General features: G+C 48.8%; 1 protein-coding gene and 1 long non-coding RNA gene across 7 annotated transcripts in view; both read right to left on the bottom strand.

The window, feature by feature from the left end:
- Window positions 1–2,156: 2,156 nt before the first annotated feature.
- LOC138915330 (uncharacterized) lies at window positions 2,157–3,336 on the bottom strand. Its single transcript, XR_011421137.1, has 2 exons — window positions 2,935–3,336; window positions 2,157–2,840 (listed from the first exon to the last, which is right to left on the bottom strand). It is a non-coding gene; the product is annotated as an uncharacterized lncRNA (long non-coding RNA).
- A 16,547-nt stretch (window positions 3,337–19,883) lies between these two features.
- The window catches only part of MAPK4 (mitogen-activated protein kinase 4), a 154,580-nt gene continuing 147,012 nt past the window's right edge, over window positions 19,884–27,451 (bottom strand). For all 6 annotated transcript variants that reach the window (XM_023647816.2, XM_070275657.1, XM_023647815.2 and 3 more), the window contains 2 exons: window positions 25,381–25,582; window positions 19,884–22,551 (listed from right to left, as the gene is read on the bottom strand). In XM_023647816.2, coding sequence (XP_023503584.2) covers window positions 21,855–22,551; window positions 25,381–25,582 — 899 coding nt within the window. In that variant the 3' untranslated portion in view covers window positions 19,884–21,854. The remainder of the gene's footprint in view (window positions 22,552–25,380; window positions 25,583–27,451) is intronic.

Here is a 27,451-nt window from a genome sequence, read left to right as displayed (position 1 = left end):
GCCAGACAAGTGATGTCACAGTGAATTAGTCACCAAGATTGTTGGGAAAAATCAACTTCCTGTAACAAATGTAGTTTATAACTCCAAGTAAACAAACGCCATTTTTTACAATAAACATTCTCTTAAACATAGTTACATAAAACAAATATGTTAGTTTTAAGATCAACAAGTCAGGGGCCAGCCCGGTGGTGCCGCGGTTAAGTGTGCACGTTCCGCTTTGGCGGCCCGGGGTTCACTGATTCGGATTCCGGGTACGGACATGGCACTGATTGGCACGCCATGCTGTAGTAGGCATCCCACGTATAGAGTAGAGGAAGATGGGCACAGATGCTAGCTCAGGGCCACTCTTCCTCAGCAAAAAGAGGAGGATTGGCAGCAGATGTTAGCTCAGGGTTAATCTCCCCCCCCCCCCCCCCCCCCCCCCGCCAAAAAGATTAACAAGTCAAATCCTTGGAACTATAAGAATAAAATTTTCAATATTATAGCAAAGCTTCTTGTACTTTTTAGCAAACTAGACAGGATTTCAACTCTGATGACAAGATCCAGAATGTGGGTAGAATTAGCTTACATTATTTGTTCACATGTGTGCAAATATTCATTATTATTTCCTTATCTGCCTCAGCAGATTTAATGACACACCCTCAGGACTTGTTTTTTCAGAACACCTGTATGCATGATCTCTGATTTTTTTCAGGATTCTTCTTTAGCAACGGGCTAACTGGGATCTTGGAGATTCTGCCTCCCCCCACGTTTTCTAGCCAAAGTTGAATGAAAGAATTTGTAGTTTATGATCTCTATTTCCACAATCCACTTCAGAAAGCATGGCATCCCCTTTAGATTCGCATTGGCATCCTGACCGCAGAAGATGGCTCTACTTCTCCCTGTCCTGGAGACCCACAGTTTCTGTTCTCATAACATGCCAGAATCTCTGCTCAATTTGCAAAATGGCAAGCTGAAAGGAAACCTCAAAGTTTGCTTGGAAACTCTTTGATTGATTAGAATTACTTAATTGTTCCCTTAGTGGGAGTTATGGATTGAATTTTGTCCTCCAAACAAATAAACTGATGTCTTAATCTCCAGGACGTCAGAACGCGACCTTATTTGGAAATAAGGTCTTTGCAGATTTAATCAAGTTAAGATGAGGTCATTAGGGTGGGCCCCAATCCAATCTAAGCAGCATCCTTATAAAAGGGGGAGGTTTGGACACAGAGGGAAGATGATATGAAGACACTCAGGGAGAACGCCATGTGAAAATGGTGGCGGAGACTGGACTGATGCAGACGCTAGCCAAAGACCTCTGAAGATTACTAGCTGCCCCCAGAAGCTAGAAAGAGTCAAGGAAAGAGTCTTGCCAGAGTCTTAGATGGAGCAAGGCCCTGCTGACACCTTGATTTCAGATTTCTAGCCTCCAGAACTGTGAGAGAAGAAATTTCAGTTGTTTTAAGCCACCCAGTTTGTGGGACTCTGTTACAGCAGCTCTCGTGGGTCTTTTCAAACTGGGGATGATTTAGAATTGAGAACAGAAATTATGAAGCAAATCAAACTCATGGTATTACCATGGTGTGAAATCTGGGAATAATTAGTGCATATTGGCATTTGTCTCAGCCCACATTCCCCCTAGAAAGCGGGGCTTCAATGATGCCTCTTGGGTAAGTAGTTTATTTTGATAAGGAATCCCAGGGAATAGAAATAAAACAATACAATTGGGTGCATAATTGAGTCGCTCATTGCTATGGCCATTTGAGTCTCCATCCTGCTGGGTATCTCTGAGGAACCTTGTGGAATGTGCCCTAAAATTATCTGCCCAAGGCATGGTAGAGAAGAGCACTGCAAGAAGCACTGGCTTCTTTCTCCCACTGGATTTCCCCTATGTGGTGTCAAATCCCTTACCCTTTGGAGTCTCTGTGTGCGTGAATGCAGAGCGGCTCCGCTGCCATGGGCCTGAGAAGCAAGACAGCTGTGCGGAGCCAGTGGCTACAGCAGTGGCTAGAGCACAGGCTGAGAGGATAAGAGGGGGGCACAAGAGTTATCCAGAAGTATTTGGAGAATTTGGCTTATCACAGTACTGAGTAATTAATTTAGATTTTAAGCTGAAAAGTGCAAGAGAATTTTAGTCTATAAACAGCATTGAAACATTTAGAAGAAATTAACCATCATACTTATAAACTTAATTTATTAGATTTGTAAGAATTATTTGAGTGCTTCAGAAAGTGTTTTGGCTTGCCAACAACTGAACTACTTCAGAATGGAAATTGAGTATGTTGGATTTATCAATACAGTTAAAATATTTAAATGAATTTAATTAAGCTATAAAAGTCTCCTTAAAAATTATGGTGGAAATTTGCAAGATTTATGAATGGGATTTATTTCTAAATTGAACTTAAAAATTTAGGGAAAATGAGGCCTCTGAATGATTTGAATATTAACTTTAAATAGCAAAGTAGTTCCTGAATATTCTTTTCTGTACAAAAAGCCATTCCTAGCTACTGAAAAAATTTGTAATTATGTCTTCCAATCCTATGGAAATCATCATTCTATACTGCTCATCTGAAAAGTGAGTTTTTCAAAAGTAGGATAAATATAAGATATCCATTTAATTTGCAACTTGAATTTTGTATCAGCTGGGGTTCTTCTTTGGTTGCAAACAACAGAAATCAATTTTGGCAAGCCAAGGGAATTTACTGGAAGAATTCTGGGGAGCTCAGAGAATCAGAGAAAAGGTTGAGATCCGGACTCTGCAGTGGACAGGAGTCAAGTCGGCTCTGGAAGTCTGAGAGGGGAGGTGGACTTTGTCCTGGGCAGACGCAGTTGCAGGTATCAGAAGCCGCTCTGGCTCGTGCCTGCAGAAAAGGATATCACACTGGGAGTCGGGTGCTTACAAAATCCACGAAAAGGCTGGAAGAGTGGGCTGCAGAACAGCATCGGAAGACTGACCTGCCGAGGGAGCGCTGACGTTGCCACTGTTAGGAAGTCCGAGAGTCTGGCAAGCTGTCCGTCCTCCCCCTTCTCTAGCCTCACCTTTCATGGCACCAGAACATCTTAGTTTCCCCCAGAGCTCAAACCACTTTCTCTTGCCGTGCATCAAAGAGTCTACCTTACCGTGTGGGGCCAGCCCCCCATCCGATCACTTCCCAAAGGCCCCACCTCCTAATACCATCGCATTGGGGGTTAGGATTCCAACATACGAATGTTGGGGACACAGACATCCAGTCTGTAGCATCCACCTTCCCTCCACCCCTCGCCATAGGCTATCCTCAAACCTCTGGGCCACCTACGCCTTTGACCCAGGAGGCGGGATTCCACAGCCCAGTGCAGCCCTGGACCAGCCGTGAGGTCATGCACAGGGCACTGAAGCCCCCCTCCTCGGAGTTCTCATCTGGAACTTTCCTACCTCCTTCCTGTTGAGGTCATAAGTGGGATGCCCTCTCTGCAAGCTCAGAAGTCTTCTCAACGCGGGGAGGCACCTGTACCTTTAGTAGTTCCAGGGCTGTCGTATTTATCTATTTCTCCAGCCCTTAGCCCAGCTGCCGGGATATAGTAGATCCACACTCTATATTTGTTCATTAAGGGAATAATTGAAGTGATTTTTAATCTGCTTGGTCTTACAGGTCAGGTAACAGAGGCATGGGATGAGAGGTCTGTCTTAAACTCTGAGAGACTAGAAAAGTTTCAGACCAACTTTGCAGAATTGCCAGTTGTGTCTTGGCCTCCAGGTGTCCTCATTTGTTATCGTCCATGTCAGCTGAGACAATGAGGCCAGAGGATCAAACTCAAACCGTGGCTGCAACAGAGTGCAACATTGATAAACTCAGCACCTCTCTCTCCTAAACTCGATCAGTTCGTGCTCACTTCATTCTTGCCTGATTCTGATGGAAGTGTGGCTCCAGGTGCCGGGTTTGCAGGTCAGGGTTTTGGAGGCAGAGTGCACATTTCAGGGAAGAGCAGAGGCCAACCTGCTGGAGAAGGTGCTGATGTCAGAAACCATCATGCAGACTTCTGCTGTAGGGGCCTAGTTCCAAGAGCGTGAAAAGCTCCCCTGACATCCTCTCTTTTTCCCCCTTGATGGGTGCGTTCTGCATGTGTCCAGATATGTCTGTTCTCGGCCTCCAGAAGGGCAGGTTGTGAATTAGTTGAGCTGGTGGGGAGTATGCTGTTAGAGACACTCATTAAGACAGATTGCTCGTGGGGGTAATACACAAAACCAAATTGAGTAACATTCTAATTCATTTGAAAACAAGCCCCTGGGTAGTTTGTGCCAGATGAGGTAAGTGGAAAAACATGATGACATTGTTCAGGCAGGACTCTCTTCCTCCCTCTGTTTCTGGCACCCCTCCCTCCTCCCCTCTTCCCTGTCTCCTCTTTCCATCACCCCTTACTGCCTCCCTCCCTCTCCGCACTACTTTAGTCTCAGGTTAAGCTCCTCCTTGTTCTCTCTCCATCACTCTTGGGGGCATCTTCTCTCCTTCCCCAGGGCCCTTCTGACAAGATGCTCAGGCAGTGTATCTCCCCTCCTTTAAGATAAACTCATTAACACTGAGGTGTACACGACTGATAAGCCATGAAACCTGTCGGTTTCCAAGGGCACTATATTGGCCTTTTGACAGACAACAGCATCTCAAAGACACCACCCAAAGGGGAAGGGGTCTCTAATGTGTGGGTGGAATGCTGTCTGTGCTTGGGCCTATTTTGGAGTACTTGATATCATATCCTAGAGACCCTGCCCACATGGCTGGCAAATTCAGAATTCAGCTGAGTAGAAGCATTTGGGGCTGTGGGAAAGGGCCGTTGTTGTGGGCCTGTGGGACTGCTCTCCGCCCCCGGCCAGCCTGGAGCAGGTGGTCAGCAGACACGGACAGGTGCTCCTCCTGCTGGTTCCTTTGTCTTCGCTCAGAGTCAGATCTCATTATCCTCTCCTCTAGGCCTCTGCAGCCGCTGCTGACTGCATTCTCTCCAACTCCTCCCCTCCCTGCCTGCTGCCCACGCTTCTCCCCCTTCCAACACCCCCAATACTCCTCGTACTTCCTGGTAATTCCATCACTGGGCATTTGATCCAATTTTGGGTCCACAGTTTCCCGGGAGTGGCAGATGGAAGACAGCAGAGTCCCCAAGTGAAGAGCTGGCTTGGGACTGAAGATGCTCAAAGCATAGGTGGTGGATAAATTTCTGACTCACCCATCTGTGAGGTCCTTCATGGCAGGAGTGGGTCAAAACTGCATCCCCAGGTCTAAGCACTGGGTCTGGCCCACAGCAAGCCCTTCATCAACGGTGTTGTGTTAACCCTGTCCTGTCCTGCCTGAGGCTCTTGTTGCCATGGAGAGATTTGCCCAGAGGAAACCTCTCAAGGGCACTAGAGCCATCCATCCAGGAGTGTGTCTACCTACCTTAACTCCTCTTTTTTTTTTTTTTTTTTTTGCTGGAAAATATTTGCCTGAGCTAACATCTGTTTCCAATCTTCCTGGGTTTTTTTTCCCTCCCCAAAGCCCCAGTACATAGTTATATATTCTAGTTGTAAGTCCTTCTAGTCCTTCTATGTGAACCACTGCCACAGCATGGCTACTGACAGATGGGTGGTAGGGTTCTGTGCCTGGGAACGAACCCGGGCCACTAAAGCAGAGCAACGAACTTTAACCACTAGGCCATCAGGGCTGGCTCAACTCTTTTTTAAGTAATCACACCATACACATGTGTAGGACTTCATAATATGTTGTACTTCTGGATCCATCATCTCATGGGATCATCTTAAGCACATGATGTAGATAGGCAGGGTCCACACTCCCCATGATGCAGCTGGGCAGGTGAAGGACCCAGAATTCCTGTCTCCTGGCCCGGAGGTCTTCTTGCCACTACACACGTACCAAAAACCTTCACCATTCTTCTGCTTTCCCATAGTCACCTCGCCTGAGGGTGAATCCCTCTCCCTTCCTCTGTCCCAACCAGGCGCGTCAGGTTGCAACCCGGGCTATTTAGTCCTGCATCTCACGACCTGAAGATGGAAGATTAAGCCCTGGCTCCCCTTACCCCAGCTGCTGAGATTTCACAAACGTTGACCAGGGCCCCATCAGTCTCCGCTTTGCAGGCTGACAGTCCCAGAGTTCCCATCTCTGCTCTCACATCCCTCTCAGCAGAGCAGAGGCTGTCGTCTGGCTCCATCCTGAAAATGGGTCCTCTCTTTAACTCCCCTCCCTCTCCTTTGACACTGGGTTGGTGGACCCAAGGTGGTCATTTTCTAGCACCCTTTTAGCTTATTGAGATATCTAAAAGTTATATACCTCCTCCCAGTATCTTGAACTATTATCCCCTCTACTCTGTGTGTTGGGGTTTGCATTTCAAAGCCCTAATTAAAATTATTTAACTTTCCTTCATAGTTGACTCCCCAACCCCAGCTGGGAGCCACTGGGGTCAGGAGCGCAGTTACAGGAAGGTCAAGGGTGCCCTAGATAGGTGAGGGCCCAGTGGGGGCAAGGTGCTCCAGGTGGAAATCTAGAGTGACGGCTCTGTGGGGCGCTTTATCCTGGGGCAGTTTGCTGAGAACTTTCCTCTCTCAGATGTGAAGGAGACTAGAACACGCCACTCTAAAATGTGCTGCATTGGCATAAAGATTATTTTGTGCTGAGGGCAATTGAGAATCAAAAGATACAGAAAGAAACCTTCTTGGAACTTCCCTTATCTAACTAAAAGCAGCAAATTCTGAGAAATAAGGCTGCCACAAATTCCTTCTTCAGGGCTGATCTACCCCCAGAAGGGAGAATGCAAATAAAATCTACCCCAAATCCCTCTCCAGGGGAGTTTTAAGGCCCTGAACGAGACGGAAAGTTCACTCATGCTTGGACAGACAAACATTATCACAAACTTAATCTCTTGATTCTTCTCCTTAAAACACTTTTTTTCCCCTAAAGCCCACAAAAGCCTTTCTTCCCCTCCCTTTCCCCTGCTAAATTGGGAATATAATCCTCTAACTTCAACTATTTAATAAGCCAGCTACTTCTTTTGTTGGCTCTCATATGTATACAAATAAACCTTTTTCTCCTGTTAATCTGTCTTTTGTTGGTTTAATTCACTGGCCCCAGTGCCAGGACCCAAGAGGGGAGAGAGGAAAATTTTTCCTCCCCGAAAGTTTCAGGTCATAATCTGGAGAGTCCAGCCAGCAGACTGGACTCTGGTCCCAGTTATCAAATCTTGGGTCTTCGTGGGAGTCATTTCCTGGACCCCCAACTTCCTGTAGGGACACCCTACTCCCCTTCTCTGGACTACTGTAGATGATTTCAATTCAGAAGGACACAGTTTTTTGCTGCCCATTATCTCAGTCCCTAAAGTGAACATATTTAGCCTTCATCTCAGGTAGTTTACAGAGGTGGATTTATTTATAATAATAACAAAAAACTGCTTTATAATCTTTCTGCTTTATAACCTTTACATACAACAATCCATGCTCACAAACGTTATTTTTCACAGCACCCCTGCACTAGAGTTACAGGCTGTTAAAATCCAGGCATCTGACAAGTGAGAGTTTGTCACCAAATCCCAATCTGATGGTTTTTAACCCATCACTTGTTTGGTTCTCATTAAACCTCTGTAGGGCTGCAAATTGTGTAAACAGACAACTAAAAAGAAGCATCATACTTTCTGGGGAAGGTCAGGGGCTGGTCCCCCACAATGGAGTGGGTGGTGGTCTTCGGAAGGGTGAGATGCTGGGGGCAGTGGGCGGTCTCTGGCTTCCAACTCTTTCCTCTATTATCATCATTCTTGTCTTTGGTTCAAGAAAGACCACTCTGCAGTGCAGATCAGGAGCGGGAAGGTGGAACCGCCTTTCGGGATTACCCCAGGGCTAGTTACCTAATAAACAAATTCCCTCAAATGGAAATCCCTTCAGGGCGCCTGGATTCCCGAACATCCCTCTGGGTGTCCTCCTTGGTCCTTTCTCTTGTGGGTAATCTGTTGCTAAATCAGCCCGTGGAAGACCCTGCGCTCTGGGGCAAGTTGGCCACATCAGGGCAGTCGTCCAGATTTGCAGGTGGGGCTGAAACCTGTTTGACAGCAGATAAGCCTGAGCTGGCCCTTGAGAGTTGAGAATTCTGAGCTTGATTCTGAGCTGTCAGCCCAGCCTACCCAGGAATCCTCCTGATAGAGAGTCATTTCCTGGGATTCCAGGCCATGAATACCGATCGTCGGTCTGTCATCCCGCTCCTTTGTGTCTCCCCCAGGCTAGGCTGGAGCAGGTGAGAGAACAAGCGATGAGGAGACACGGAGGTGATTGATTTTGGCCAGGGGCCCCCACAGAGGCTGTGAAAAGAGAAGGGAAAGCAAAAATTACACAAAGCAACTTCCCAGCGAGCAGCCAGAGGTGTTGACAGTGAGAATTCCCTGCTGGAACTGCTCTGGGCAGGGGGCTGGAATCCTGCCTGCTCCACCCTCCCGGAGCCGAGTGGCTGGGGGAGGCTGGAGGTGGGAGAACAGCTGGTGGGCTGCGGGGTAATCGCCCTCACAGCCACGCTGGGTGGTCATAAATCTTTGATGATGGCTCCACAGAGCCTAATTCTATAACCCTAGCAGGCTTTCCCCCCTCCCTCTTTTAAGTCAATAGACTTTCCAGAAGAGAGAAACCCAGGTGTGACCTGCTTCTCACTTGCACGGCAGAGACTCCGGCTTGAGCCCAGAGAGGGTGACAGGTCTGCGCCTGCTCAGAGGCTGGTGTGGAGGGCCCTGCTAGGAGTCCGTTTGCTGCAGGGGACTAAGCTCCTCCTCGTCCCTTCCTCTAAGGGAAGGGAAACTTGAAGCAGTAGGAAGAGGCAGGTAAATGTAAATGGCTGTATCTATAGAAATTATGAGTGCCTCTGGCAGCCACGGGAAGGGGCTCTGAGTAGGACTTCGCCACAACTTCCCTGCAGCTACTGAGCCCTCGCAGCTGCCACTTGGACATTGGGCCCCAGTGGACTCCGCCGCAAACATGGCCTCTCAGAGCCTGAGCTGGAGAGGGAGGACATGGTAGGTGTCACAGGACGACAAGGATGGCTTCTTTGGTGCATGTGTTGAGAAGTTGGCTAAGGATGGAAGTCCTGCACTATCAGGCTAGAGAAGAGACAAAGAAATGCCATCCCTATGGCTCTTGATGCCACTAGGCCAGCTTAGCTCTCAGGCTGCCAGGCCTGGGAAATGTGGCAATATAGTTTTTAGAAGGAGAAACGACCAACTTGGCTTTACTACCAAGGAAAGAGCCACAGCAGGGCTTCAGATTAGTAACCAGGCCAATCCAGAGGGACAACATCTGAAACACTAAAGGCTCCCAGGATGAAAGAAGTGAAGGTCAAGCTCTGGGGCCATGGTCAGGTACACAGAGGCCCCGTGGTTCAAGGGGTTTCTGATCTGAATGTTCCTCCTCCATCATCCCCACCCGTCTGTATTCTCTGCGTCCTGTGAGGTTCTGCTTCAGCCCAGGGCCTGCTCCTGTCCTGACCTGGCTCTCCCATCCCTGGGAGTGATTTCAGATTCCCTGTCCAGCAGAAAAAAAAACTTTTCCTAGAGGACTTTCCCCCACCTCTCCCTATGGAAATTCCCCTCTTCATTCTCAGTCCAGTTCAACCTCCTTCAATGGTCAGTGATTTTCCCACCTAGTCTTCATCTCTCTTCCTTTGAAGAGAGGTTCTCACAGAGGAGGCAAAACTTGACCTCTACTTATCTTAGGTTTTCAATTGGGACTCTAACAAAAAGACAGATTAACAAGAGAAAAACAGACAGTTTACTAACACACGCAGTGCATATCACATGGGAGAAACCTAAAATGAAGAGTAACTCAAAGTGATGGCTTAGAACTCTGGCTTATCTTCAACGAACAACAAAACATCTGTAGAGAAATAACAGGACAAAGGAAAGCTGTCGTAGACTTCCAACAGCTACAAACCGAGGGAAGGTAACTGTGTGGGAGGAACCTAAGGAGTATGGTTTGTTCATGGATTCCTCTGGTGCCGTCTCTGGGCTGGTAAGACTCTGTCTCCAGTAAAAGGAGGATTTATATCCTGCCTTTATGTAGAAAAAGGGAAAGGCAGAGAGAGCTTGTCCTGCATTTGCAGCTGCTTTATTGCCTTCAGCTTGAAATAATTTGTATGCCAAAGGGCATATCTTGGGTGGCATAGTCTGCAACCTTTCATTCTGTTGCAGGCTCACACTTTTCCTGCCCATTTCATCCAAACTGCTATGACCTCTGTTCCTTTCTCTTGGGCCTTGCTCTAAATCTAGCTGAGCTGGTGAAGGATATGCTAGTGCAAGGCGATGTTCCTGCCAGGTTGCATGGAACAACGGAATGACTGATGTGAGAGATGTTGGCACTCTGGGACAGACTGGAGTAGAGGGCACGTGAGGGGTCTTTTCTACAGAGCTTTGCTCACTCCGTTTGGGGGACGTATGCACTCTCCCGAGAGGTCTAGCCTTAGCTGCTTTTTTTAATCTGATCAGGTCCCATTATGTTTTTAAGGGGTGAAGTTTTGTTTCCATAATCCTCCATATAGGCAGATCTTTGTAATTACGAGTTATTGTAAGGATGTTCCATCCTTTTTGACCTAATTTTGCAAGCCAAAAGCTGAGCTCCCCTAGAGTGAGGAGGCTCGCCCCCCTTTAAATCAGTGGCCTTCCTTGGCAGCAGTTCCTTCCACCTTCTGATTCAGACTGAAATTTCCTCTGCATGCACAAGGCAGACTTATCTCATTGTCAAGTCTAATAAATAAATCACAGCTCAGAGCCACAGGACCCAACTGTAAAATGCAGTGTCTGGCACCAGTGGAGATAAAATAAATTACCTGTAATCTGGTAAGCGGGTCATCTTGATCCTCCACTCTGTTCTGGTGACTTCAGTGATTGATTTTGCTAACCTCAGATGAAGCAGAAGGACATTCGGGTTCAGGGCTCCAAGTGAAATGAAAGTGGTTGGGACAAGAGATAAGATAATAACACCTTTGCAAAGGGAGATGAGGAGAAGAACCCTAATTCTTGGCTTCTCAGGGGCTTGTGTTCAGTCTCTCATGAGGCTCGATTCTGTTTCCTGCCTTCATATTTTGAGAGACACGATTGTATCTGTTTAACAAACTCCCCTTTTTTGTTGAGGGCAGTTTAAGTGGGTTTGCAAAGTCTTGTCTTTAAGACAAGAGCCCAACACTTTTATGATTTGATTTGATCTGAAAGGGACCTGCCCTACAAAGACTGCATGGGACCTGGAGTGCTACCACGAGGTTCACTTCTTTAGTCTGAGAGGATGGAGACCTCGCTGAAATGAAATATTATTGTAAAAGGATTAAGGCCATAATCAGCCCACAGCATTCTAGAACTGTGTTATCCAAGAGAAGTACAATGTGGGGCATCTATGTAATTTATAATTTTTGTATTAGCCAGCCTCATTTAAAAAAGTAGAAAGACAGAGGTGTAATTAGTTTTAATATGTTTTATTTAATACAAGATATCAAAAATATTATAATTTGAATATGTAGTCAATCTAAACAATTATGAATGAGATGTCATGTTCTTTTTGGGGGGAAGTGCTAAGTCTTTGAAATCTGGTGTGTGTTTGACACAGCACATCTCAATTCAAACTAGCCACATTCAAGTGGCGAGCGGCTACTGGATTGGCCAGTGCAGATCTGGAACATGCACCAATCAGAATTTCAAAAGGGTAGAGCAAGGACGTTTGGATGGGAAGAGAAGCAGGTAGAAAAAGGCCCCATCAAAATAACAGCTGAGAGAGGAATGCCTCTTGGTCTTGTGCAGTTCTTAGTTCTAAGCCGTTTCTGCTCTAAAGGGCGAGTGGCTTAGGGCAGGAGGACAGAATGGAGAGTGTGGTGTTCTGTGGGCTGAGCCTGCAACTCATCCTCATGCTCTTCTCTTTCACCAAAGCTGCTCCTTACCCTTCACTTTGAAGGAGAAAGAGGACTGGAAATCATGAGCAATGGGGCTTACAGATGGGAGCTTCTCTGGATAGATGTCTATATTTCTCGGCAGATGCAAGGTGGGAGATAGGAGCAGATACGAAAAACAGGGAGGAGGACTTGAAAAGGGGGAAATGCGGCTATTCCTGAGATGGCTAAGTGTCCAGTAAATATCTCAGAAAATAGGCTGGACAGATGGGGTGGCTGGAGAACTGTAGGTTAAGGATGCAATACAGCAAGAAGGTTTCCCTGAGTAACAGGAGAGGGTGAGAGCCAACATATGACTATAGATACAGTCTCTAAGAGAGCCCAAACAGTCACCGTGCTTTGGAACTTTTGCTCAAATGTTCTAGGAAAAGCCAGGTTCTTTGTAATGAAAGGAGAACCCTGGGCAGAAATAGCCTCCTGCGATCAGCCAGTGTGGCCACAAGCATGTAGCAAAGTTTCCCAACTGCAGATGTTAGAGAACTAGACAGCGAGTCTGCACCAAGAGTTTCCCAAGCTGCAGGAGCCCAGACTGCAACGGTGACAGGGATGAGCTAGAACAAGATAGTGGAGGAATCAGAGACCTGCAAAGAAGTCTTGTATTCATGGGGATGCCGTCAGCTGCACGTAAAAGAAAACTTCTAACTGAGGACTAACTGGCTTAATCATAACAATATTTACTGTTTTCTTAACAAAAAGGCTGAATGTAGGCAGTGGTAGGGCTGGTTCAGTAGCTTAATGACATCTTTATGGACTTGAGTTCTTTCTCTATCCCACTTTTTCATCTCCATGGTCTATTTGACTTTTTGTCCTTTGGCTTGTTGCCTTGTGATCTCAAGATGGCTGCTGCAGTTCCAGCATTGCATCCAAATTCAAAAGCAGGAAGCAGAGGTAAAAGATTTTCTTCTCATGATGGCCTTTTAACTGACATATTGAGAAGCTTCTCCGGAAACATCCCTCTATATCTCATTGACCAGAACTGGGTCACATGGCTGTGGATTTCTTCCATGATAGTTGGGAAAATAAAGTTTTCAGCTTCTAGGGAGACAGACAAGAAGAAAGGGTGTTGGAAATGGTTTTCAGACAGTGAACCACAGTGAATGCCTCAAGGCCCCAGGGTAAGGCATCACACTATAGAAGGAAGAGCAGTTGATCATGAGTCAGGAGTCACCAGGTTGCTGTATGACCTTACCCCTGTCACCTAGCCTGCCTGAACCTACAACCTTATCTCTAGGATGAGCATTGAATTCATTAGATAGTCTCTTTCTGCTCTGACACTGCTGACGTTTTTAAAACTCCTTGAGGGCCTTGAATGAGCTGTCCAGTGGTAATGTAATTAATTTAATGAGATCCATTTGGTAAAACATCTGTGGCTCTTCTCCTTCCTGTGGTCCGAGGGACATTTGTTGGTTGGATAAATTCTCATGCTCACAGATTTTGATGGAAGTTTAATTACACCAACAGCTTGGTGTCCTCGGTCTCTGGATGTCCGTTCTCAGTGAGAACATCAGGTGCTGTGTATATGCTAAGCCAAAAGGACTTCTCTTGGCATTGACTGACCTCCGCTCTGCCCAGGTCGGGACAGCCCCAGGCAGGACTGTGGAGGAGATGAGGTTGGCCTGCTGTGGTCCCTGTACATCTTCCCCTCCCAACTGGTGTTCATTTAGCTCCCATAGGTGGGTTCACCTGACTCTGGGCTTTGTCTAAATTCTTCCCAGAGATATTCACCCCATGGAACTACTCAGCTCCCCCCCTTTTCTCAAAGCACTGCTCACAGGGGGCTGCTGTGATGAGCTACCTATACCATGTGTGAATGGATGGGGGGGCTAAGGCGGCCCCCACATCCAGGTCAGGTCTGGGTATTCAACACAGGGCTCCTGCAGGCCAGGCCAGGCCAGGCCACAGGAGGGCAGCTGAGTCAAGGCTCTTCTCAGTTGCAAGTGACAGAGTGCACTCCAGGGAGATGCACATACAGGGGTGTTATTCCAAGGTCTTGGGGTATCTGATGGGAACCAGGGGCACAAGGTGCAGTCAGGTCTCCAAAGGGATTGAAACAGGGAGAAACCCGACCAGCAGCACTAGGGAAATTTCTCTCTCTGTCTCTCTCTCTCTCTCCTCCTGCCTTGTTCTTCTCCCTCTGTGATTAAGGACACTTGATGAACTTGGTCACCCCACAGTTCTGACGTTGGCTTGTCCTCAGTTCAAGCAACAGCAAAGACTGACACGTATCTCTGCGTATTGCATCTAAATTCCCAGGAGAGATAGATGATCGGCCCAACCTGAGTCAGGTGTGTGCCCTGGTCCAGCCACTATGTCAGGGCTGAGAGCGGTGAGGGAGGAGCGTCACCAGAGCTCACACCTGGATGCAGGGGCCTCCCTCATGGGTGGGGGAGTATACTTCTCAGAGAAGGGAGGGTGTGGGCTCGGCAAATACTCCAAAGGCTGGTGTTTTTGTTGTTGATTGTCATTTTTAATGGGAAAGTAGATTTTCCACATTGTTTGATGTAGAGCAATGTAAAAACCCCAGAGAACACATAATATTGAAAGTGTTATCAAGCCCGAATTCTGGATCCATCATTTACTATTGGTATAATCGTTTTTATTTTAATTATTTATCAAACGCTTATATAGCATTTTCTACATGCCAAACACTGTATCGGTCTAAGTGCTTTACATATTTTAACTTATTTAATACTCATAATGATTATATGAGTTAGGTGGTATTATTACTATTATTACCATCATCATCCCATTTTACAGATAAGGAAACTGAGGCATAGAAATGTTAAGCAACTTGCCCCAAGTCACACAGCTAGTCAGTGGGAGAGCTGGAATTTCACTCAGGCTGTCTGGCTCTATTATGCCTGCTCTGAATCCCTATGTTATGCTGACCTTGGACAAGCAATTTAATTTCTCTGTGCCTCAGTTTCCTCATTTGTGAAATGGCTTTGATGACATCTGCCTCTTCAGTTGAGGATTAAAATGGATGACACACCTGAAGCCCTGCCCCTCTGCATTAGTCAGGGTTCTCCAGAGAAACAAAATGAATAAGATGGACCAAAACCAATACATATATACGGAAAAAGAGAGAGAGATTGAGAGAGACAGAGAGAAGAGAGAGAGATTTATTTTAAAGGATTGGCTCACACAGTTATGGAGGCTGGCAAACCTGCAATCTGTAGGGTGGACCAGCAGGCTGGAGACCCAGGGAGGAGCCAGTGTTGCAGTTGAAGTCTGAAGGCTGTCTCCTGGCAGAAGTCCTTCTTGCTCAAGGGAAGTCAGGCCCTTGTTCTACTGAGGACTTCAACTGATTGGATGAGGTCTACTCATATTATGGACAGCACCTGCTTTACTCAAAGCTCACTGACTTAAATGTTAATCTCATCTAAAGATATTCTCGCAGAAACATTCAGAGTAATGTTTGACCAAATATCTAGGCATCATGGCCCAATCAAGTTGGCACATAAAATTAACCTAACCACACTCCCTAATCATAACTGGTAGGAGCCCATATGTGAGAAATCTGAATCTTTTCCTTCCTTCTCACCTCCAGGGCCCCCAGAGAACCATCTTTCAAGGGTTGGTGCTGTGTGTGGCTCAGCCTGACTGTTGACATCCTCAGTTCTCAATCTTGCCTCTTGCTTCATTTGGCCATCCCTTAGGCAGCTGCACAGCCAGAGAGTGCCCTCAGCTACAGAACTCAGAGGCCCTCAGCTTGTCGTTTCAGTACAGCTCTGGGGTAGCTGGAAATGACTGCCTCCCAAAGCAATCCATCATGCATGTGGCACAATTGCCCCAGTGGCAATAACCCTGCTGACAGAATGAGCAGCGATCTCACTCACAAATCAGTCGACAGGCTTGGCTTTCATAAGCAGACCACGATTCAATAAGAAAAGGCATCTCAGGCGTTAGATTGCTTAACATCTGCCTCAGCATGCCTGCTTTTATTATTACTGTATTTTAATAATGCTGCATATTCTTAAAAATGTGCAGGTATATTTTACCTAATAAGATCTCTGTTATAAATAGCTGTGTTGCCTCAGCTTTGCTGTAATGTTCACACAAGACAAACTCTCACAAACTTTAGAATTGCAGGAGACACAGCTATATTCAATGTCACCATGCAGTAGAGGGTTAACTCAGCAGACACTAGTTTCTCAGATGCTTTACATTCCAAAGGAAGGCCGTTCTTCAGAAGGACTGGCCCTTGACTGGCTCCTTGGTGACAACCTCTGAGCCTCGCAGTGTACATCTGAGGCTCTGGTCCACGCTGAATCAGTTTGGCCTTTGGGGGACTGGAGACCGTGTGACTGAGATCAGTCAGAGTCCTACGTCACTGATCCCCAGTAAAAACCCTGGACACCAAGGCTCAGGTGAGATTCCCTGGTTGACAATACTTCACATGTGTTGTCACACATTGCTGCTGGGAGAATTAAGCATGTCAACTCCATTGGGAGGGGACACCTGGAATCTCACACCTGGTTTCTCCTGGATTTTGCCCACAGGCCTTTTCTTTTTGTTGATCTGTATCCTTTCACTGTTAACAAACCATAACCGTGAGTATAACAGCTTTTCTGAATCCTATGAGTCCTTCTAGTGAATTATTGAGCCTAAGGGTGGTCTTGGGGACCCCCAACATAGTCACTTGGCTGAGGGTACCATGGTGGGGAGCAGAGGTAGAAAGGGAACTTTTGGGAATGTTAAGAAGAGCATGTTAATAAGGCAAGGGCTGGAACTGGATCTTGGAGTACTCACCAGGAACCTTGAAGGTCTCTTACTTGCACCTCAGAGGTTTTATATATTTTTCCCATTGATCTACCCAAACCATAAAAAGCCACTGGGGCAGGTCCTTCTTCTGCCTCTTTATGCCTCACAGGGCCTAGTGCAGTGCCCTGCAATGCAGATGGTACCCTGCCCAGATCCCTTTCAGCAGTGAATGTGCCCATTGTTCAGCTGCTGTGGGTTTTGGTTGCTAAGTGGCTCACAGCCACTCCTAGGAGAACTGCCTTCGGCCAAATGGGTTCTGCTCCCCTGCCCCAACCCCCACAGCCAGAACCAATGGCTGACTGACATGGGGGCACAAAAGGCTGTCCTCTTTTCCTCCAGGTGGGACCAACTCCTCAGTGCAATTCATGCCCCAGAGCATTCTGTGGGATCAGGCTGAAACTGGTCTCCACTCAGACCATGTGCTTGCTGAGCATCCTTCCTCAGCCCTAACTGCTTCCTGTACTCTTCCTCTTCTTAGGGCATTCCCTCAATCAACACTTTTTCAAGAATCTCCATCTCAGGGACTGATTTGAGGGAACCAAGTCAAGAGTGATGAACACGCTTTCATAGCCTTTGGGACCCCCAAGACCATATTTTAAAACAATGGCAGTGGACTTAACTAACTCAGCATGGCTCACGGTGTCCTTGTTTGTGCAAAGGAATTTCTCAGTCACTTAAAGCTCTATCTTAGTATTGAGTCTATGAATTAGAGTGGAGAAAATATAAACCTTTTTGGTCCACTTGTTAGCAGCTCTGGGAGACAGAGGGTGAAACAATTGTTGAAGAGGAGGTTTTGTTCTTAGTCACAAACCTGTCATTTGTGTGCTTCCTCTATCCCACAACAGAACCTATTTGCTCCACATCTGTCAACTAATCTTGACCGCAGGGCTGGGCTGGGTAGGCACCCTGAAGGGCCAATCTGATGCACCGTGAGGACCCTGAGTCTGGCATCCTTCTAATGCTGAGATGGCTCTTCCTGGTTTCAGAGTGGAAACAGAGCCAATATTACTAATGGGACTGAATGACCCAGAGCTCAGCTGAGCTGCCCGGCCAGAGCACCGTGCCGAGGAGACTGGAGCCACGGGATCAGTCCTCTGGTGGATTGGGTTCTGTTTCCTGACTGTGGATTGTACTCAGAACCCTGCCACATTGTCATGTCCATGCGTGCCACTGGGTGCTAAAAGGTGTCAAGGCATAGAAGTGTTAATGCACCAGTTAATTAAGAATGTGCAGAGCAAGAAAGAGACATCAGTTGAGACTAATTAACTTGAACTCCGAGATCTTGAATGTCAAAATCTGGAAGGGTTTTAGTGGTCTTAGTGAAATTCTCAGTGTAAAAGAAAGCAATTCAAGTCTCAAGGATAAAAACGGTCCTAAGCACAGGCAAGAACACAGCTCTTGCTCTCAAGCCACAGGCCCACCAGTTGGTTCTGACACAAAGACCCCCATTGGTTTGATACCTGAACTTCTCAACAGTGATAGGGATTGCTGATGCCAGAGTTGGATTAGTGAGACTATTGGCGGGGACACTGATGGTGAGCTTGGGATGTTCCAGGGATTAAAGGAAAAGCCATGGGCTGCTTAGGTAGCAACTCAACTTAGTACCTCCAGCTACTTTCACCTCTGCTTACTGGAGCTTTAGCTGAGGCTTCCTGCCCTGTGGCCAATTTAATCCTTGTAGGGAGGGAGGAAGGGTTGACAAAACCAAAGGTATTGCCAACACTAGCAAGCATACTCTACGTGGGTCCTGGAGCCTCTTCATGTTATTCTATTGTTGACACCTGTGGGTGTTGTAGGCGCTCTACCGACATCCCTTTGCCCTCGCCTTTGTGCGTGCCAGCCCAACTCCTATCTGCCAACACCTGTGTCCTTTTGCCTGTGGGCTTTCTCTGGGCACTGGAGCCTGTTCTGCCCCAGGACACGCCCAAAGGTGGTGGGGAAGTAGCAGCCCAGGAGAGTATCATCAGCCAAGGAGTGGCTGGGTGGGAAGGCCCTGAGGTGGATGTTCCTTCTGCCTAATGGAGCTCCCCGCCAGGATTAAGCTGCCATTGCCCACAGCGCTGACTTTTATCCTTTGCTGGCTTCCTTCCTTTCCCCATCACTTCCCCATTGCTCTCCGTGTCTCCTGAGGTCCTTCCTCCTAGGCCCAAATTACTTGCACTTGATTCTTTGTCTCAGGTTTGCTTCTGAAGGAAACTAAGCCAGTGCCCCATCCTACTTTCCTTACTGCATAGATGAGGCCCTGAGTCAGGCAGAAGCTGCCTGGAGGTGCAGCTTCTAAGGCCAGTCTGCAGAGAACTGGAGAATTGTTTGGTGTGGAAAACTTGCATTTAGCGTCAGAAGTGTTGTGAGTAGAAACACAGGATCACAGGTGACAGGATCAGACAACACACAAGTGCATGAGGAGAGCCGCCTTCTTTCCTCCTCTTAGTTCTTTCCTTTTGCTGCTGTTTGCTGTTGGGGCTTCTGAACTTCCTCCACCTCAAACCTTATTTCCTATATTCTAGCAGCCTAAGCCTCAAATTGGGCCTCAAGGCTTCTCCAATCTAAGGTTTCAACCAGGACTCTGCCACAGCTCTGGACCACTCTCTTTACTCCCGTCGCCTGGCAGGGAGATAGTCACTCTCAGCCGACACTTTGGTGAGAACCCCATAATTGGCTTAAGAGGGTGCTTCTCTTGGCTCAAATGCATTGCAACAGTAGAAAGTTCTTTTAATTAAAGGGCCTTTCAGGAAAGCCAAAATAAACAGAAACAAATTTTAAAACCCCTCTCTATTGTCTATGTTTACATTTGTTGAAAAATGAAGTTCGGGCTAATGCTTTGACGCAGGTATTACAAAGCGGTGGGCTTCAGCTGGGTGGGCTCTCAGGCATCTGGGAGGTGTGGCTCTGTGGGTATTTTTTGGGGTTGGCTCCCCAAAATCCCATGATGCTGGCACCTTTTGTGACTGGAAGGAATCAGCCTTGGTCAGAAGATTCAGAGTTTTGGCTCCAAGACATGGTCTGAAATCTACAACACAGACACCAGGCCTGACCCAGGAGATTCTGGAATCACTTCCCTGATTTCCAACCTGTGGAGATTCTCCTCTCCCCTCCAACTGCAACGCCTCAAAACACTGGCCTTCAGGGGTGCAGGGAGAAGCCAGTCAGGCTCCGATGAATCAATCACTGCCAAGACAGACTCCGATAATACATAAATGAATGAAACAATACTTAATAAGTGAGTCTGTGTTCCAATAAAACTTTATTTGGCCCGTCCTGATCAAGTTTAATAATGTTTAATAGATCTTTTTAAAACATGAGTAGTAATAACAATTCCTCTGTAATAACAATTATAAATGAACTCCTAGTCAAGGTCAGCAGCTTGTTCCTTTACCAAAAACGTAAAGCCGCCCTCTGAGGACAAATGGCACATGAGGAGCGGTGTACATTTCCTCTTCTTTAAAAAAAAAAAAAGAAAGAAAAAACCAAAACACTTCATATTTACATATTTTCCATTTAAAAATTGGTCAGTGTGATTAATTCTGTTTTTAAATATAAGTTTCTAACATGTAGCAGGTTTCAATGTACAAATCCTAGTTAGCTGATTAGATTTAAGGTGCTGTTGAGGTGAGGGTGACCACAGCCCAAGACCAACACTGGGGACAACTCTGCTTACAGATTGGCTAGACTTCCTGTGGGTATCTTTGGGGATGGGGAGCTGAACGCCAGTGATGGAAATGGCAGGGCATTCCAGGGGATGGACTATGCTTCTGCAGAGCCCCTGCTGGGCCACACACCATCACCCCAGGTTCTGTGTGCCAGCACACCTCTGGGTTTGCATGCTCCAAACTCATCCTAGCCTAAGCGATGAGGGGCATGGTGGCTTGGAGTCCCTTCCTTTGTCATGGGGTCCCCATGCTGGTGCCTGACCCCTGAGGGCCCTCGCTGTTGGCATCCCACCTTTCATACCGTCCTATCTTTCTGGATTCCTGCCCCCAAGGCCACTTGCTCTCCAGTGCATTTCTTTAGGGGCTGCTCTTTGCCAAGGCTAAAAGGGCAATCAAAATCAAGGGTGGTATTAATGAAGCCTGATAGGTCTCATGTGAAATCTTCTCTCCTAACACAGTTTCTCTATGGCGGGCACCTCATTGTTTTTGTCCTCATGCCGAGAACATGAGTTCCCAGTGTTGGGTTGGAAAGGAGCTGTGTATACGTGCATGGGGGAGTGGGGTGCAGGCTGGAGGGAGTCTTGGAATAGCTGTCTTCAAACTCACCCATGTATGATGTCCCCTCAGGAAGTAGGGCTGTGTCTTTGTGTCTGCGCACATTTCTGGAAAGTGCATAGGGAGTTCTGGAGGAGGTGTGTGCACAGGCCCAAGAGAATGAGTCATTTTACCCACAGACCCCAAACTGGTCTGGTCTGAAATAAAGATTTCAGACCATGCAGGGGTGAGGCAAATACAGGGGTGTGGCAGATGGGAATTTTTAAGGACCTGAAGAGCCAGAAAAAGTATGCTTGGTGACTAGGGTAAAACTGGCTCAGTTTCCAATTTTGGAATACAAGAAACATTGCTCTGAATAAAAGAATATAGAATGGGTTAGATGGTAATGGACAGGGAAGAAACACCTTGGACCATGTTTTCTGATTGAAAAGCCAGAGTGACCCCAGCGGAGGAAGACATTATGTAGTGGACAGACACTGGCCTGGGGGCAGGAGACTGGGATTCAAGGCTTTCTGGGACACTGACTAGGCCCTGACCTTAGGTCACTTGCTTCTCCGGGGCTCTCTGTGCTTCCTCACCTGTCGGTTGAGGCCAGTTGGGTGAGATGGTTTCAACACTGTGCCTGCAAGGTTCCTCTGCACCCAGCCACCCAGGCAGGGCCTGCAGACACTGCTGCCGAAGACATGTTTCTTCCCTGCACACCACCACTTATAAAAAGCCAGGGCCTCCTCTGCACTGGGAGAGCAGTCAGCCCCCAATCTAGGCTCCTGTTCAAACCCGCTCCCAGAGGTTAAAGGCTAGTTATTAAGGCAGTTTAAGAAATGGACATTCCTCTCACTCCTCGGATCCTTCCTGTGTTCTGCTAACCTCAAGGCAGCAGAGAGGCGTGGAAGGGGTGGTGGAGGTGCCAGGGAGGTGGCCCCCTCCTGCCAGGCCCAGGCTGTCCCGGGTGGGGCCTCCTGCTTGGGGGCCTGGGGCGCCACCTCCGCCCTCACCACCTTTCTTTGGAGAAGGCCTCGGTCTGCACGAGATCCCCAGGATGCTCGGAGATGCACGCGCCGTTGAGGTCGCCCAGTTTATTGTCCGGCAGGTCCTCGGGCTTGGTGCAGAGCTTGAGGGCGCGGGAGATGAACACATCCAGGTCGAACTGGGGGCTGGCGCCCCCGTCTATGGGGCCCGGGCGGCCGGGCGGAGAGGCAGACAGGCGGCGCTCGGGGCCCTCGCGGGGCGGGCTGGAGTGCTCAGGGCCGCCCTGCGTGCTCTTGACCCACTGCGCGATCTCCAGGAAGAGGCTGGCAGGCTCATCCTCGCGAGCCCCGGGATCCGCGGCCACCGCGGCGGTGGGGGGCGCACCGGCCGCCTGCTTCCAGTGCGACAGGTCCAGGATGAGCTTGGGCTCCGAGTAGTGGTGCGGCTTGTTGTCGCGCCACAGCAGCTTGTCCAGGTAGGACGGCGACCCCACCTTGTAGTCGCAGGAGTGCCCGTAGTCGGCCTCGAAGGCGCGCTCCATGGACGAATGCGACTGCTCCAGGAAGCGCTCGGAGCTGCTCTGCGAGTCCTTGCGCGGGTCCACCTGCACGTCCTCCGCCAGCGGCGCCGAGCCCGCGCGTGGGTCGCGCTGCACCTCGCTCGCGTCCTGGCACCGGTCGGGCCGCCACTCCAGGTCCGACGACAAGCTCACAGGGTACCTGCAAGGGTCAGATGGAACGGTGATCGGACCCCCCCAGGAGGGGTGGCATCGCGGAGGGAGCCAAACCCCCTAATCCCTGTCTGCCACCCACAGGCCGGTTTTTCATTCCTTCCCAGTCCCTCCAGCTCCTGTCCCCTTCCACTCCCAAGGTGGGAGGGTGATGCGACAAGGTAATGGTGAGCCTTGAGGGCTCAGGTAGAGGGACCAAGTGTTTAGCTTAACTCTGTGTTCTTTTATATTCATTCAATCCCCTACAAGTATTTCCTGAGCACCTATGTGCCAGGCATTGTTTTAGGCATTACCAGACACAGTAGTGAAAAAAACAACAAACCCCCTGTCCTCACGGAACGTTCTTTCTAGCTGATCCACTATGCAGTGCTCCTTAAACTCTGATATGCACACAAATTGCCTGGGGACCTTGTTAAAATGCAGATCCTGATCCAAGAGATGGGAGATGGGGCCTGAGATTCTGTATTTCTATTAGGCTCCCAGGTGCTGCTGATGCTGATGGTCCAGGGACCACACTTTGAGTAGCAAGGCCCTAGTGGGGGTGCTTCTCAGCCCTGGCTCAGATTAGAGTCACTTGGGGGAACTAAAAATAAAATTCCAGCCTACCCCATGCCGCAAATTCTGATTCAGTAGGTCTAGGGTGGGGTCCTGCATCAGCATGGTTTAAAAACCTCCCCAGGGGATACTAAGGTACAGCCAGGGCTAAGAACTCCTGCCCTAGTGGATCTGGTTGGATGCTCCACAGCACCCTGCACGGATGTAGAGCAGGTGGGGCCTGCAGAAAGATTACAGACACCCTCAGGAGAGGCCAGAGATCCAAAGAGAGAATTCTGCCCTCTGTCGTCTGTCCGGCAGCTGTGGAGAGTGAAATCAGCTAGCCAAGAGCAAACGAAGGGCAGGCTGGCAGGCAGGCAGGCCATCCGCTTGGGCTAAGCTGTCCCTCCCTGTGCCAGGTGCTTTTTGCAGAACCGTGGGGAGCAAGACAGGGAGCACAGAGGAGGCAGCAGCCAGCAGCCAGCTGCTCTCGGAATAGGAGGCCTAGCGCTCACGTAGGAAAAACCAACACACCAAGGACAGGCAGGTTTGACCGTGTGAAGGGCAGATGGGTAGTGGCAGTCCACAAGGTATGGTTTGCAAGGCATGGGACAGCCTCAGTACCGCCCACCTTCCCAGTGATGCCATTAGGGCAGGAGTCACTCCTGGAGGTGAACACTGCCTCCTCTCATGAGGGTCCTCGAAACTGCAGAGATTTCTAGGAGGAAGAACTTGTGAAGACCCTAACTCTTGGCTGCCACGGGCCACAGGCCAAAAGTAAGTTATCTTTAGTCTTCACAGCAACCCCGCGGAGTTAGTAGTATCACCCGCACCTTATAGACGAGGACACTAGTGTTCAGAAGTTATGCAGTTTGCCTAAAGCAGCAGGGCCTGTAGCACGGGGTTTGTCATGGTCTTTGTCATGCTCCTCCTTCATGCAGGTGTGATGGGAAAGGTTGGGAGCAGAAGTGCACGAGGTCTGGAGGTGGTCAGAGTTGAGGGGCAGCGGCTGAAGAAGCCCGCTACAGCTTTTCCTGGTGCCAACCCCATGCCGCAGCCATGATAAGCACAGGATGAACCTCGCTGAGCCAGCACTCCCTGCCCCCAGATGCTGTGGAGTGGAGGGGGAGGGGCTGCAGGGACCATAGGCAAGGGCAGGCCTAGCATGGGGGTGGCAAAAGCATCGTCACTAATCTCTATTTGCTGACAACTCTTGATAACAACAGTCGATGACAACAAACCTGTCCAAAAATAGCAATGTTGCCTTGGCCCTCCCTCAGTGCCTCCTTAATCTGAAACCCATCATCTGTCAAATGACTGAAAAGGAGAAATTGCTCATCTGTCACTTATGTAACTAGCTGTCACATTCCCATAACAGTGGGGCTCCGGTTTAGGACCCCTCGGAGCCCTAGTTGCTAAGCCCTCGACTTCTATTTCTAAATGGAGCAGCTCTCAGCTCTCCCTCCCAGGATTAGCAGATGGAGATGCCCCAAAGTTTAGCTGCCTGAGCTAAGAAGATCAGAAAAGGAAGGGACCTAAGAGATCATTATGTGCCCATGCAGAGATTGGTAAAAAACGTATCTTCTACCCAACTCTGATTCATTGGTAGTGACTTCTGGAGACACTGTGTAGAGAAGGATTCTGAGGTCTCATCTGGTTAGCGGGAAAGGGTCCTGTGATTCCTTAGCAGTGTCTGACATGGATGCAGATTAGCGAGGACCCCAAACGGGCCAGGTGTTAGTAGTGTGACACAATGCCAATCTCTAATCTCTCTGAGCTGTAGCTTCCTCATGTGTCAATGGGCAATAATAACGGCCCCTTGCTTAATGGCACTCTCAGGAGGTGCAAATGATGTCAGCCACATGCAACTATTGTGTAGTGGTAAATTTCACGTTGTTTTCTTTCCTCGCATTGCTGCATTTGACTTCTCAAGGGAAAATTCCCAGCCTGCTAGATGTGAGCTCCTACAGTGGGTATTCTTTAAAAGCTTCCTGAACATTGTATCGAGCCCTATGTTCAGTATACTTGGGGTGGGGAGGAAGCTGGTGGCTGTGTTGCACAAAGGAAGGCCCCTGATCTGCATATGTAAGACATGGCTGGTCATCTACTGGGAGTGTTGTGTCAGGGGACAGGAGAGAGAAAGGCAGGAAGCTAAGTAGGGGGAAAGCGCCCCATGGGCTATAGAACTTGAGAGAAGGAGGGAAAGGTCATGGAGGCAAAATAGAAAAGGGAGGATGGGAATGTGGGCTCTAGACTCCGGGGCTGCACACCCCTGGAACTGTACCTGTCCCAGTTGGAGAGCTGGCTCTGGTTGGCGGCCATCAGCAGGATGTCGTCAATCTCATCCTCGATGCGGAAGGGGTGCTGCGAGGTGGGCTCGTCCTCGGGGCATGAGTAGGGGCTCATGTAGGGGTGCTGCAGCCCCATCTCGGCTGTGAGGCGATCCATGGGGTTAAAGGTCAGGATCTTCTCGAGAAAGTCAATGGCTGTGGGGAGTAAAGCAGGACATGAAGGTCATTTGTTGCCCCTGCCAAGCTGAGAATGAGGCTCCTCAGCGTGGTGATGTTCCCTGGTGTTTGTACTTTTCCATTGGTAAAAAGGGTTTTAGCCATTTTCTTTCTCATGATCCTCACAACAATCCAGTGACAAATTCAGAGCTGATGCTGCTTTTTTGACTTCACAAAAGAATTAATAGAGGCCCAGGGGGATAAAGGGTCTGGCTTAAGGTCGCCATAGGTTACAGGGGTCCAGGGGTCTGCCTTAGGCTGGATTTCTCCAGAGACAAGGGTTAGGGGGGAAGGTAGTTTATGTGGCAGTGATCGCAGGAAGCACCAGTAGAGGAGGGGAAAGAAGCTGATGGAAGATGAACCAATGAGCAGATGCCTCCTTGGGGCTCAGTACCATTGGGGTCTTCCAGGGGACAGCATGAGACACACCTCCAAGATGGTTCCACTTGGGTGGGGAAGCTGGGGTATTTCTCCACCCCTCCTGTTTGTCACAGGTTGAGTGCTGTGCAGGAGCCAGCAGTAAGGAGCCTCAGTGGGAAAGGCCACTGTGGAGGTGGGTGAGCAGGACAGGGCCCGACAGCCCAGAGATCTTCCTGCCATATGCTATCCCTGGAGGTCTGACAAACAAAGGCGGGCAGGCTTGATCTTCAACATAGTTAACCACCAGGCTGAAGCCCCTCTGCTGTTCTAGGCAGTGACCTTTAGCGGCCAGGCCATAGGGAGGTCCTGGGCAGCTGGAACCTGGGGACAGGAAGGGACACTTGGAAGCCCTGTGCAGTGGCTATTTGCCAACCAGCATGAAGGTATATCAAGATGTCAGCAGCCAGTAGGGCATTATGGGGGTGTATTGGCTGAACATCTGCTGTGCACACAGGTCCTGGTGCCCTTTTTCCTAAGCAGGAGTAGGGGCACCCATCTGCCCTGTGAGCTGGGCCTTGGGTTATCTCAGGGCAAGGTCTAGCCTGGAACTTTGTATTAGTTCTCAGCGCTGGAGGCTCCACTAAAATCATGACTTGGCTAATCAGGTTACAGCCCATGTGGAAAGGGAGGAATGCCCCTGAGCTCCAGGCCCAGGCTGCTGTCCCCTCAGAGGGGCTCCCGGTGGGCCTCAGCCCGTGCCATTACCCTGCCCCTCACACTAGTCTTGGATCTCTTTGCAGGAAATTCATCTGTTTCAGGAAATTGATGGATTCAGAAGGTCACTGGCCTCCCAGGAGGATGCGGTGCTGCTCTGTAACCTTAGACCAAAAGATCGGTTAGGCAGCTGTAACTCTGATCACCCCCAAATGCTCTGGGGGCTCAGGGGATGCTTCTGGGCCCAGAGCTGCAGACCTGAAGGAGGATCAGCCTCACAAATTCTCAGGACTGGGGAGAATCGGGCACTCTGGTGCATGGCCCAGCTCTGCGCTACCCAGCTCCAGGCTGGGCAAGCCTTTCCTCTTTGGGCCCCTGGCCCCTCCCTCAGCTCCATCTATTACACTGGACCTTTTACAAGGAAATGAGACAGTTAAAAGCTCTAAACGTTGGCAGGCATCATCACCATTATCATCATTATTAAAAAAGACCCAGGGAACCCTGAAGTTGGAAAGTGCCAGTCCCGAAGGCCACTCCACGGATTCTAGTAAGGATGAGAATCTCCTCTCTCCTCTCCCTGACAGCTGGTCCTCTCGCAGGTACCCAGACACTTCTGGGAATATTAGAAATCCTGCCTTATATCAAACCTAAATCTGCCCCCTTGAACTTCCACCCCTGAGCCTAGCCCTCCCTCTGTGGTCCCCCAATGACCATGTTCTCTCTGCCCCATGACTGCCCCTCTCATGTTTCAAGGCAGCAGCCATACCCCATGCA

This window comes from Equus caballus, chromosome 8 (assembly GCF_041296265.1).
Source record: "Equus caballus isolate H_3958 breed thoroughbred chromosome 8, TB-T2T, whole genome shotgun sequence".
Taxonomy (NCBI): Eukaryota; Metazoa; Chordata; class Mammalia; order Perissodactyla; family Equidae; genus Equus; species Equus caballus.
Note: the sequence above shows the minus strand (reverse complement) of the source record. Positions and strands in the feature narration are given on the sequence as shown.